The sequence below is a fragment of the Akebia trifoliata genome, unplaced genomic scaffold (genome assembly GCF_017979445.1).
Source record: "Akebia trifoliata isolate Shusen 1 unplaced genomic scaffold, ASM1797944v1 Contig00341_ERROPOS679206+, whole genome shotgun sequence".
Taxonomy (NCBI): domain Eukaryota; kingdom Viridiplantae; phylum Streptophyta; class Magnoliopsida; order Ranunculales; family Lardizabalaceae; genus Akebia; species Akebia trifoliata.
The window spans coordinates 284,285-296,931 of NW_028236971.1; the positions used below are offsets into that span (position 1 = coordinate 284,285).

A 12,647-nucleotide genomic window follows, 5' to 3' on the forward strand; every position below is an offset into this window, starting at 1 on the left:
TATCACACTTTGTCATGAAAGTGGATAGAAATCATAGATGCTTTTCATTGAGATATGAGTGAAAAAGCATCTATGATTTCATCAACTTTCACGTGTCATGAAATGTGATATGAGGTTTAGCTTGTGGTCATTGCAACGTTATTTTTCTCAATGTAGAGTCCTTTGCAGTCGTGTCCTAAAGAAAAATGATAAAGTGCCTTCGGAGTACACTGCATTCAACACTTCTCTTACCTCGAGATTTGCATTGATCTATACATGTTTTTCTCGTGATACGAGTGAAAAGCATCGATGTCCATACACACATTTTGTAAAGTTGTTAAAAGAGTATTTTTCTTAAAGAATCCTCAAAAGATCCTTGATAAGTTAAGATTTTATTAAGTGAGACTTAAATGGTCTATCCGTATTGCTTATTAGGGATTATTGTGTCATGTTAGAGTGACCTCAAGTTAGAACCTCATATCACACTTTATGTCATGAAAGTGGATAGAAATCATAGATGCTTTTCATTGAGATACGAGTGAAAAAGCATCTATGATTTCATCAATTTTCATGTGTCATGAAGTGCGATATGAGGTTCAGCTTGAGGTCATTGCAGCCTTATTCTTCTCAAATGTAGAGTCCTTTGCATCATGTCTTAAAGAAAAATGATAAAGTGCCTTCGGAGTACACTGCGTTCAACACTGCTCTTACCTCGAGATTTGCATTGATCTGTACATGTTTTTCTCGTTATACGAGTGAAAAGCATCGATGTCCGTACACACATCGTCAGCGCAGTGTCCTAAAAAGTCAAGTGTACGACGAGGCGACTCGTTATGGCAATCTGGGTTTTAAAACAATGAGTTAACCCAAAAAAAAGAAAAAAAAACCCTAGTTCTCCTTCTCTGCTCTGTTAAATCTCTCCTTCACTACTCTGTCACAGGTTTAGGGTTTATTTCTAAGATGGAAAAGAGGTTTTTGGAGAAATCGTCTCGTTTGGTTCGTACGGTAAAAGATATGAAGAAGAGGAAGAGAAGTGAGAAGAAATTATTAAATCATGAAGAAGAAGAAGAGAGATCTGTTATACTCGATCCAGTAGAGGAGGTGAAGAAGAATAATGTGAAAAAGACAAAAAATAGTAAAAAAATAGAAGAATCGAAAAACCCAGAAACGAAAACCCTTTCAAACAAGGTTTTTTTTCCCCCACTTCTATTAATACTGATTTTACTTCTACATTAATTGAAAATTTCACTTTTGGAGTATCTGATTTAATATTTTGATCAGATGGTAGCTGAAGATGGAGAGGTTGAAGCAGATTATAGAGTCGAAGAAAGCGATTCCTCTGAAGATGAGGTTTGCTCCGTGTTCTTCGTTTTCTCAACAAAAAAAAAGAAAACGATTTAATTTTGAACCATTTTTCAATCTTAATTGACAACTTTTTTAATGAGTTTATAGGTCCCTTCTCGAAATACTATTGGAGATGTTCCACTGCAATGGTATAAGGATGAAGAGCACATTGGGTATGATATTAGTGGGAAGAAGATCAAGAAGAAACCTAGAAAAGATAAGCTTGATTCATTTTTAGATGGGGTTGATGACTCAAAAAATTGGTAATTTTTTCATCTAAGCGTAACTATGCAAGCTGTCGCACTTTTAGGTTTTTTTAACTGTTATTTGATGATTGTATTGTAATTTTAGGGTTTCCTTTTGAAAACTTTAGTGGATGTAGCAAATTGCATATAGTAATAAAAAATCAAAAATTATATAGATGGAGGCAAGCTCAAAGAGAGGTTCACAGAGCCCAACCCAAAGACACCAATGACCATAGAAATACCACCTTGAACGAGGGCAACTCGAAATTCCTACACACATACCATTATTGATTCCCCTTTAAAAACAAAGTCCTTGGGGAAAAAAATCTTTGAATTCTTTGTTTGTGTTGGTTGAAGAAATGACAATGCTTTGATGTCGAAAGTTACAATGGATATCTTATGTTCTTTTTCTTCAAAGGTTCTAGCATTCTTTTCTTTTCAAATGTGCTAGAAAATTGCAAATGGTAGGATACTTCCTAAGATTCTGCCTTTGGCATTAAAAGCATTACAAGACTAACATTGCCTGCCAAGCCACTGCAGAAAGAGGTGTAGTTGAACATGCGTGAAAAATGGTGAAGTGGTGGGATTGAATGAATTCATCAAAGTACAGGTTGGACCAAATGAGAAACTCCATAGGATTCGTTTGATTTTTGTTCAATCCATATTTTCATCTTTACCTTACCTTACATAGTGTTTTGGAACACATTTCACATTCTGCACTATTTTTCCCTTTTGATTTAATCAAAATTTTTAAAGAAAATTATTGGAGCGAGTGGAAGAGACCTAAGGAGCATAGAGAAATGGACTAATGCTAAGGGAAAAATGCTTTCCTCCACCACTTTCCTAGAAGCCCATTCATCACAGATGTTTCTTTCTTATCGATTAAGTTGATAGAGGCTAAGGACCCTAATCCAAGATGATATTCACATAAGAGAAATCTAACTTAGATTGAATTAAAGCTCTCCAAATGGAGTGAAGTAAGATATCTTCAGGGTCTTCTTCCAAAAAATTTCTCAAGACTCTAGGAGTGCTAAGAAAAAATTCTCTTCCTTACAAGTGTACAACCTCAAGTCATGGTTCCACATCTCATTCTTTAAATTACATTGATTTAGAATGACAATAGTATCATGGTTCTAGGTTAGGGTTTGTGTGGAATCAACACAATACGGGGGCCTTGACAGATTCAACACCATTATGTAGAGAAGGTAGAGCTGACTCTACCTCAGAAAGGCCTTTCAAATTCGGTGTAGGTTCCCCAATTAATTTACCCAATGGAGTCAAGAAATGGCTAATGTCTGTCGATAATGACTTGCCCTGAAATGTATCCATTTTTTGTTCAAATTCTTGGTAATCAACAAGAAGGATATCGTGAAGCTTATTTATCCAAATTGTTTTATCTATTCTTAGTCTGATTTGATTCTATTAGATTAGAATACGAATAGATATTAATCGAATAGAAAATGAGTGATATATTTCATGGCATTTACCATTTGGAAATAGTGGCATAGTCACACCACCCCAATTTGGATTGGAAAAAAGGGGGGAGGGAGGGAGGGAGGGGGGAGGGAGGGGTCAAGTCAAATAGTTTCTTAAGTATATTACTAGCAATTTTCCTAGGGTGGCTCCCCTTACATCCTATATTTAAGGAAAATACCTTTCCCCCCAAGTAATTAGTTTCATATGAAAACCTAGAATATATCACCAAGGTAAGTTTCCAATGAGAACCAGCAATTCAAAACTATCAACAGTACAAAAATAATTTAAAAATGAAATCTATTCTCAAAATGAGATCGATATGTGATACATGTGTCTTTTGCTTGCCTCTATTTGATCCTATGTGATTTACCCTCACCATTCAATGTTTTGCATCAAATGCTTTTGGTTTAAAAGAATTCAACTTGAAATATTAGGATTTGGATATTGCAATTTCCCTTTCACATGGGATGAGGTAGTTAGAGGATTAAGCATCTTTTTTTTTTTTTTTTTCAAGTTGAAATCTTTGTATATGTCAATCAATATTGAAATGGTCCATTACATGGTTACTAATGATTGTAGTTATCTCATCAAAATTGTAGTGTGGTAACTCTAGCCACTTAAATCAACAAAACAATTTTGGTACTTATGTTTTTAATGAAAAACTAGTTGAACTTTTTGAAAGATAACTACAATGAAAAATGGAAAAAGTCCACGCTACAAAAAGAGAAAGGGGGAAGAATTTGCCTCACCAAAAAATCTCCAGCTAAACAAGGGAAAAACAAGTGACTACCATCATAAACACAACCCCCGGAAAAAAAAAAAAAAACTCTCTATTAACAGTTGTCACCATCCCATCTAGAACTTAACTTGCAAATGTGAAGTAAGTCTCCTTATCTTATTAGTGAAATTGAATACTTGAAATTCAACAAAACCCTTTTTTTCTTTTTCTTCTTGAAAAATAACTAAGATTGATGAATTTTTTACCATAAAAGATTTGTTCTCTCCCCCACCTTTTTTTTTTACATTTATAGATCTCGTCAAAATGAATTCCTTTATACTATTTACAAATTCAATACCAAAAATGCATCAAAGATTTAACCTTAATGACTACTGAACAAAGAGCCCCTCCATTTCCTCAGAGGACCAGTTAATATCAACAATTAATCTTCAAAAAATTTCTTGATTCTTAAGTTGATTAAAATAATTAGGACATAAGAGTTCAATAGCATATTATACTATTAAATTCACTCAACTTCATTTTTTCTAATCTGCTCATTTATTGTGTGGTTCCTTAGATTATCTAATAAGCAATGGTAATAGTCTGAGTAATGCCCTTTACTTTCAATGAAGCCTCGTGACCTCTTAACACCTTTAATTTGTCACTTTTTTTAGTTTCCAGCCTTTTTGTTGATCATCATTTGCTTTGTCTTTTCTCCCTTACCAACCTCTTTGTTTTTATCACTTTTATGCATTAAGTTTTTCTTGTTTCTACTCTTTTTCCAAGTCTCGTTCATAGTCACCAAGTTGGGGTTCGGAAAAGAAGTCAGCAAGGGAAAAGGTCGAAAAAAATCGGGAAAAAATTGAAATAGTGTTAATACAATATAAAATTTTCTACTAAGTGATGTTATCATTTATATCATCAAATCCTATTTTAAACTTAAGAATAAATGGTCTTTGAAAAAACCCTTCTAAAAAAAAAAAAAAACATTTTGGTGTGTTTAAATTGCGACTTTTTCAAAAAGTCGTGATTTAATTGTTAGTCTTTAAAATCGGGATTTAAACACGATTTTTTGAAAAAGTCCGCGACTTTGGTGACTTTGGTCTCATTATATCTCATTTTTTTCTTTAGTGATATTTGGCACGTCATCATGCCCCCAAGTATCCTTTTGTGAATAACTTTTCCTTTAGATTCCCCTATATATATTTTTATTTGCTACTCATCTAACATTTTGGACTTTTTTTTTTTTTGATACATGGGTATCCGGACTTCGTCCGACTAATCCCATGGACATGCCCGTCACCACTTCCAGCACGTGTGTACCTGGCCTTTTAAAGCACTGGGGTGCTGGCTAACAAGGGGTGAAGTGATTCGAACTCATGACCAATGCTTCCTGAGGCATAGTCCTAGCCATCTCACCAACCCCTTGTTGGTTCATATTTGACTTTTCAGCCTCATCAACTGAGTCTCTGGTCTAAGTTTTATGGTTCTTACTCTATCAATTTAGCTATAAATTACATAACTTTTCCCCCATTTAGGTTCAATCACTTATTGTCATGGTATCTTTTTAATAAGCAATAGAAATGGTGAAGCACAAGTTTGCCACTTTGCCAAAAGACAAAAAAGTTTGAACAGATAAATGCTTACCATTACTTGACTGAAAAATGAAAAAAAGAACTATGAAACAATATAATAACCATTTGAGCCGGTTTACTAGCTAAGTTTTATCAAAAAAAAGTTGAGCCGGTTTACTAGCCAACTTTTTTTATTATTAGTGGGATAGCATGGTGAGCTGCACCTTTTGGTTTGCTTCCTAGAGTTCCTGTTTTACATTTCATTCTGTCATTTTATCTAAAATGCTCATTTTTAAATGTACACATGTATGTTTAGGCGCAAAATTTATGATGAGTACAATGATGAGGAGGTGGAGCTGACAAAACAAGAGACAAAAATAATTCGTAGATTGCTGAAAGGAAAGACTCCACATGCTGAAGTTGATCCATATGCGGTCTGTACTTTCTCATTGATTATTATGTAATTTTTATTTTTTTCATATTTGTCGTCCTCATTTTTTATTTTGCTGATATAGTTGTTAGTTTCAATTTTCTCCTTCATAATCCATCTATGTTCTTAATTTTGTTCATGAAGAAATTTGAATATATTTCCCATGTCTCTTATGCAGCCTTATGTTGATTGGTTTGCATGGGATGGTGCCAAGCATCCATTGTCTAATGCACCAGAGCCGAAGAGGCGATTTATTCCTTCAAAATGGGAAAGCAAAAAGGTAATTCCTCCCCTATGCTCTGCATGATATGAGAAGATACTAGGGTTAGTAAAGTTTGTATATTGATTGAGGCATGTTTGGAAGGACTACTTCCTGTATGTATGTACGGGCAATGTTTGGCAGCCAAAATGTTGCCTTATATGGGCTAGAAGTTCGGAATCGGTTGATTTTATTTGAGAATGTTCTCTATGGCGAGGAGATCATCCTCACAAAAAACCAGCCATTCCAAAACTTCTAACCCCAATTCACAAGTTGAAGAATCATGGATCAATTTGTAAACCACTTTTGATGGGGTTACAAGTTTCGGAAAGGGTTAATTTTTTGTGAGGATGATCTATATGGTGAGGAGATCATCCTCACTATTTCACAAAAAAGCAGCCCATTCCCAAACTTCTAACCCATATATGAAAATTTTTGGCTCCCAATTTTAGCTGCCGAATGGGACCCTATGTGTGTGTGTGTGAGATGGTAATGCTTCAGTGTCACCTGCCTTAGTTTTTCTCTGATATCAGTGTAAATTATTTGCTTCTAAATTGACCGATGTTGTATGAATGTCTTTATATTTTATTTGTATTTATTAGTTGGGTCTGTCCTTTTTTAATACAATTGATCTACTTATCAAAAAAAAAAAAAAAATAGTTGTGTCTGAAAGGCTTGTAACTGAGAGGATTATCCACTCTTTAGTGTTAGTTTCATGTTTCATCTTCTTGAATGGACAGGTTGTTGAGTTGGTCAGAGGAATTAGGAATGGGAATATAAAGATCAATCAACCGAAGGAAGAACCACAATTATATCTATTGTGGGGAGATGATTCCAGCTCTACAGAGAAGGCTGGGCATGGATTAAGTTACATTCCTGCACCAAAACCAAAACTAGCTGGTATTTTCTCGTTTTGCTTAATCTGTCTATGGGTTATTATAGTAGGCCATTGCTTTACCACCTTAAAGAAACTTGATCTTTAAACTTTAATTTTCATTTCTTCTTCTTTAAGGTCACGAGGAATCATACAATCCTTCAGTAGAATATGTTCCTACCCAAGAAGAGATCAATTCTTACCAACTTATGTATGAGGAAGACCGCCCTAAGTTTATTCCAAGAAGGTATGATAGGGTTGCTTTATAATTATTTGTTTAGGGTTTAGTGTTTAGCTTCTTTTGTTTGATAATGCAACCTTGTGAAACCTTTTAACCGATATCCATTTACTTTAGGTTCGGGTCTCTACGAAGTGTTCCAGCTTATGAGGCTGCTCTGAAGGAATCATTCGATCGTTGTTTAGACCTATACTTATGTCCTAGAACGCGGAAGAGACGTGTAAGAGATGGTTTTACATAATAGAACAAATATGTGCTATATCAGTTTCTCATGTAATTATATCTTCATAGCCATTGATAATAGCAACTTGGAATTATATCCTTTTTGTTCATTTTCTTCAGATTCACATTGATCCCGAAATTCTAAAGCCCAATTTACCCAGTCCGAAAGATCTAAAGCCTTACCCATCAAAATTGTATCTTGAGTATAAAGGCCACATGGGTGCTGTTCTATCAATTTCCATCGAAGTGTCGGGCAGATGGCTTGCTTCAGGTTCAGGATTATATCTTTTGGTTTTCATCTTGCTTTAATTTTTTAGGAATAAATAGATTATTTTGTATGGTGTCTTAAAATCTCCAATTATGTCTGTAGGTTCAACTGATGGAACCGTGCGTATTTGGGATGTCGATGTTGGTCGAACCCTTAAAGTATTTAAGGTTGGTGAAGCTGTCAATTGTGTTGCCTGGAATCCCGTGCCAGGCCTTCCTATCTTGGCGGTGTCTGTGTAAGTCCTTTCGCATTGCTTCTCAATAAATGTTCAAAAGCTTTTGGTTACTTGAAGATTGCTTGGTTTATATTTTATTGAATTTTTTATTCATGGAATTTTTTTAATGAAATTTACTATCTTATATGGTGAAGAGGGCAGGATGTTCTACTTCTAAACACTGGACTTGGAACTGAAGAAGAGCAGGAAAAGGTTAAGGAACTTCTACGTGTTGAGACACCTGCAGCACTGGACGACTCTGGTTGGTATCCTACAATTATCATTTTTTTCTTTTATGCCCTACTTGGAATCTGCAAATCATTTGCAATTGCAAATAATTTTCTAAAATCAATTTTATTGGTGCTTGGTTACACAATGCAAATGATTTGCATTGCAAAAAATTTGCATGGATAAACCTAAATTCTTAAGAAATTTCAGCAAATGATTTGTCTCAAAAAGTACTGGAAATCATTTGCTAAATTATTTGAATCCAACTTATGCATAGCAAAATTACTTAAATACTCCTTATCAAGGAAATTAATCAAATTATAAAAATACCCTCAGTACTTGGTACAACAATATGCACATAAATTTAAGAAAATATCCTTAAGATAAATTAAATTGCATATTGAAATTACTTCTTCAAAGTAAATTTAAAATATAAAAGTAGCCCTTGATACTTACTGCAATAATATGCATATGAATTCACAAAAATACATCTCATCTTAACATTTACTTGTATATGAAAATTACAAAAATACCTCATTAATTTTATTACAAAATATCCCTCATCATGGAGGTATTTTTGGAAATTCATATGCATGTTATTGTAACAAATACTAATTTGAATAGTTTCTTTGATAAGTATTTTTGTTATTCTGATATATACGTCACTATACCTTTTGTAAATTCATATGTATGTTAATGTAGCAAGTACTGAGGGTATATTTGTAATTTGAATAATTTCTTTGATGAGGTTAAATAAATTTAAATTCTCTCCATGTTTTATTTTAACTCGAAATCACAAAGAAATTTTGTGTTGCAAATATATCTGACCACAACAAAAGATTTGCAAGAGATTTCTTAATGGTTGCCAAGCAATTGTAAATCTTCCATCACATACCATTTGCATTACAAAACATTTGCAGTGTCCCAAGCAGGGCCTTAGAATAAATAAATATGCTTATCCTTTCTGCTTGTATAGATCATAGCACATCCATAGTGAACTGGCTTCAACACGACAACCACGAGGGAGGAATCAGATTGAAGCATCTTAAGGTGCATTAATGTGTCTTCTTTCATCCTTTAGTAGTTTTTGTTGGTAAAATTCTAGTATTATCTATTAAAAAAAAAAACTTATATTATTGTCATTGAATTTAATATCAGTTTATATGTTTTACTTACTAAGATATATATTTGACAGCTTTTATGGGCTTTTGCAGGCAGTGTCCTCAGTTGAATGGCATCGTAGGGGAGACTACTTTACTACACTAATGCCGGGTGATATCCTTGAGAGATGCTTTATTTTAGTACTTCGTAGGTGGTTTATTACACTTGATCCATACTAACTTCTACGTCTACCATTTGTTCGGTTGATTGTTATAGGGGTAACTCGGTTCCTTATTTTTGAGAGTTTTTTTCTCCTCTGAAATATCTGCCTTTCTCTCCCATTTAGAGCTTTTATAGGTTTACGTGGTTGCTAAGGTAAAACTTAGTCCCTGGTGTGGGTCTAACACGCACCCCCAAAATAAAAATAGAGGCAGTCTATTGCCACAACAACTTTTACTAAGGGCACTTTAATTCATGTAGTATCAAGGAGAATTTAGTGCACATCTTGGGGTGCTCTTACTAAGGGCACCCCAATTCATGTGATATTGAGGAGACTTTTAGTGCACACATCTTGGTGTGCTTTTAGTAAAAATTGGTGTGTCAATAGAAGCTCTCTAAAAAGAGCTATCCATATTATTTGGGTGCTTATTCATGCACAACTCATGTATCATTCAGGAAAAAAAGTGTACAAAATTTGTTCTTATCTTATATCAAACAGCATTTAGTATTTGTGTACATGGCATTCCTTGACCTTTCATTTTACGTGACTCAAGAGCAATACTGATACACCAACTTTCGAAAAAGAGCACACAAAGAATTCCATTTAAGTTGCATGGGCTTCCAGTTTCATCAGCTTTTCATCCACATCGTTCCATGATCTTCGTTGCAACAAAGAAAGTTGTCCGTGTTTATGATCTGTTGAAGGAAAAGCTTATTAAGAAATTGGAGCCCGGTGTTCGTGAGGTTTCCTCCATTGCAATTCATCCTGGAGGTTGGTTGTTTCTCATTTGCTCAATTTATCATTTTAGATGTAAACAACAATGGGGAGGTTCTTTTTGTATTGAACTTTTCTAATATATTTCTTCTACGTCCCCTCTTGTGTAGGTGATAATGTAATTGTGGGAAGCCGTGAAGGAAAAATTTGTTGGTTTGACATGGATCTTTCGTCTGAACCTTACCGCAAATTAGTGTATGTATCTAGTGGCTTGGAAACGTTTTTTTTTCCCGTCTTTTTTTGTGTTTTGGTAAGTATAGAGTTATTATTACGAAAAAGGAGGTTGAGGATACCTGCCTAAACACTAAAGGGTACAACTAAAACTACATTGGGACTGAACACAAATGTTCCATTTGAACACAAAGTCGTTGAAAATACAGCTTTAAATTAAGAGAGCTACTATTGGCACCCCAACTTTTTTACTTATTAGACACCAATTTCTTAAATTTTTTGTCACATCCCAATTAAAGATAAAAACACACTTTTCAAACATTATCGGCTTGGCTCAAATTATGGCTCAGAGGTACTAAACATTATAACACTTGTTCAAACAATTTTAGTAGTTATTTAAAATTATGATTAAGCTCACATGAAATCCTGAACCCAAAAAAATTAGAAATCTAGCAAAACAAAAAATGAGAGCGCTTCTATTGGCACCCCAACTTTTATTTATTCTCAACCATTTACTTATTTTCTTCATTTTTAATTGGGGTGTAACAAGTAAAAAGTTGGGGCGCCAATAGCAGTTCTCTAAATTAATCAAACAGCTTACCCCTTTATAATTATCGGTTCATTGTGGTCTGCATAATTTTTGTAAGCCGTAGTTATATTTTTGGGTTATATGGTTTGATGCTCATTTGGTACTGGATATTCTCAGATTGCACCAAAAGGACATTACAAATGTTGCCTTCCATCGTTCGTACCCTCTATTTGCTTCAAGTTCCGAAGATGCCACCGCATATGTCTTGCATGGCACGGTTTATTCGGATCTTAATCAGAATCCTCTTATTGTTCCACTGCAAATTCTTCGAGGTCATGTATCCACAAATGGAAGAGGTCAGTGCTTGTATTTGCTTTTATTTCATTTTTTATTTTTTATATTTTTATTATAGTTGTTTGGAATTTGGGAACAGAAAAGGCGGGGATGGTGAGTGACAGATTTTTAATCAAATGTGACTTGTTTATCTTATTGGATCATTCGAGTAAATTTGTCTTGATTGTCAGACTCAGCCGTCAAGAAAACACCATCTGTATACATGAAATTGGTGATGTTCCTATCAGTATTCAGTGTTGATTGTAGGGCATAAAATGGGTCGGATTTTATCCGAAATCCAAATTTAGCTGGTTTGGGCCCTTGAGTAGATCCAAATAAAAACATGGGTTGATGTCCCTTGACTTGAGTCGGATCTGTCCCTATATCCGCTTAGATCCAAATGATATATTGCTTTGAAAATTATATTTTTATAATATCTTTTTTCTACTACCTTAATATAACATGAACTCTTATAAAATAAAGGAGTTATAATGGTAAAATTGAGTAGCATAGCTAGTAGAAAAGAAATATAGTCAAAAAAATGTTGAACGGTCCAAAATTATTCTACCAGACCGACCCAAATCACGTAATTCGGTTGGGTTGGATCTGGATTCGTATTTAGCGAAAGCAGAATGGTTCGAGTATGGTTTTAGCTAATAGGATCCAAGTCAGATTTGTATATAAAATCCAGATCTGAATATGGGTATACCCAGATCTGACCCAAACCTGACCCATTTGAAGCCCTAGTTGATTGAAAACACCTTTTCTTATAGATCTTGGGATGTCTAGTATGTTTATCACAGATTTATTTTTGCGGTCCATCAACCAATTATTTTTCTTCATTCGGAAGAACACGAAAGCAAACTAGCCAGACCCATTTTCTTTGTAATAATTACTTCCTGATATTATCCATTATTTTTTGTGCTTTTATTGCAGGAATAATGGATTGTACCTTTCATCCATTGCAACCTTGGTTATTCACTGCTGGTTATGATTCAGTGATAAAGCTTTACTGCAATTGAGTAACAAACACCATAAGAAGTGGGTTTACAATGAACACCCATTCGATCAAAGAAGCAAGTGTAATCTGCATTATGAGAGTTTCCGAGAAACACGGAACTTGTATTTTTTGAATTATACGGGAGCAACTGAAGAGGTCAGATGAGTTTTTTTTATCCATTTATTTCTATATATGTATGCTAAACTAATTATTGTATTACAACACAAACTGAATTGAGTTTAAGCATTCTTTCTGAGTAAAGTTTAAGTAGGCCTCCTCTGCGTGATGATTGATAAATTTTTTGTGTTTGAAAAGTGGAGTGGTTGTTTTGGTCGGACTCATCGTAGGCCCCTACTACACAGGACTTTCTAATGCTCATAGCAACTCTATAGCCATTTGTTCTGGGTGGCCTAAAGATACATCTCAAAGAGCTTAACAGTGTTAAACAAT

The 12,647-nt window shown here is 34.4% G+C and overlaps 1 protein-coding gene across 1 annotated transcript; it reads left to right on the plus strand.

Moving 5' to 3' along the window:
* The first annotated feature begins 856 nt into the window (after positions 1-856).
* LOC147381599 (ribosome biogenesis protein BOP1 homolog) lies at positions 857-12,458 on the plus strand. The gene is made up of 17 exons (XM_086430188.1): positions 857-1,167; positions 1,261-1,329; positions 1,432-1,586; positions 5,653-5,770; positions 5,945-6,046; positions 6,766-6,925; positions 7,038-7,146; positions 7,255-7,357; positions 7,480-7,630; positions 7,730-7,862; positions 7,997-8,103; positions 9,046-9,119; positions 9,284-9,381; positions 9,944-10,161; positions 10,275-10,359; positions 11,042-11,220; positions 12,134-12,458. The coding sequence occupies exons 1-17, from the start codon at positions 940-942 to the stop codon at positions 12,217-12,219; spliced, it is 2,175 nt and encodes a 724-aa protein (XP_086286314.1). The 5' UTR covers positions 857-939; the 3' UTR covers positions 12,220-12,458.
* Positions 12,459-12,647: the final 189 nt, after the last annotated feature.

Coding starts and splice junctions, on each gene's coding strand:
- LOC147381599 (XM_086430188.1), top strand. CDS start 940: ATGGAAAAGAGGTTTTTGGAGAAATCGTCTCGTTTGGTTCGTACGGTA. Junction 9,120..9,283: donor TCAGATTGAAGCATCTTAAG/GTGCATTAATGT, acceptor GGGCTTTTGCAG/GCAGTGTCCTCAGTTGAATG. Junction 10,360..11,041: donor GAACCTTACCGCAAATTAGT/GTATGTATCTAG, acceptor GGATATTCTCAG/ATTGCACCAAAAGGACATTA.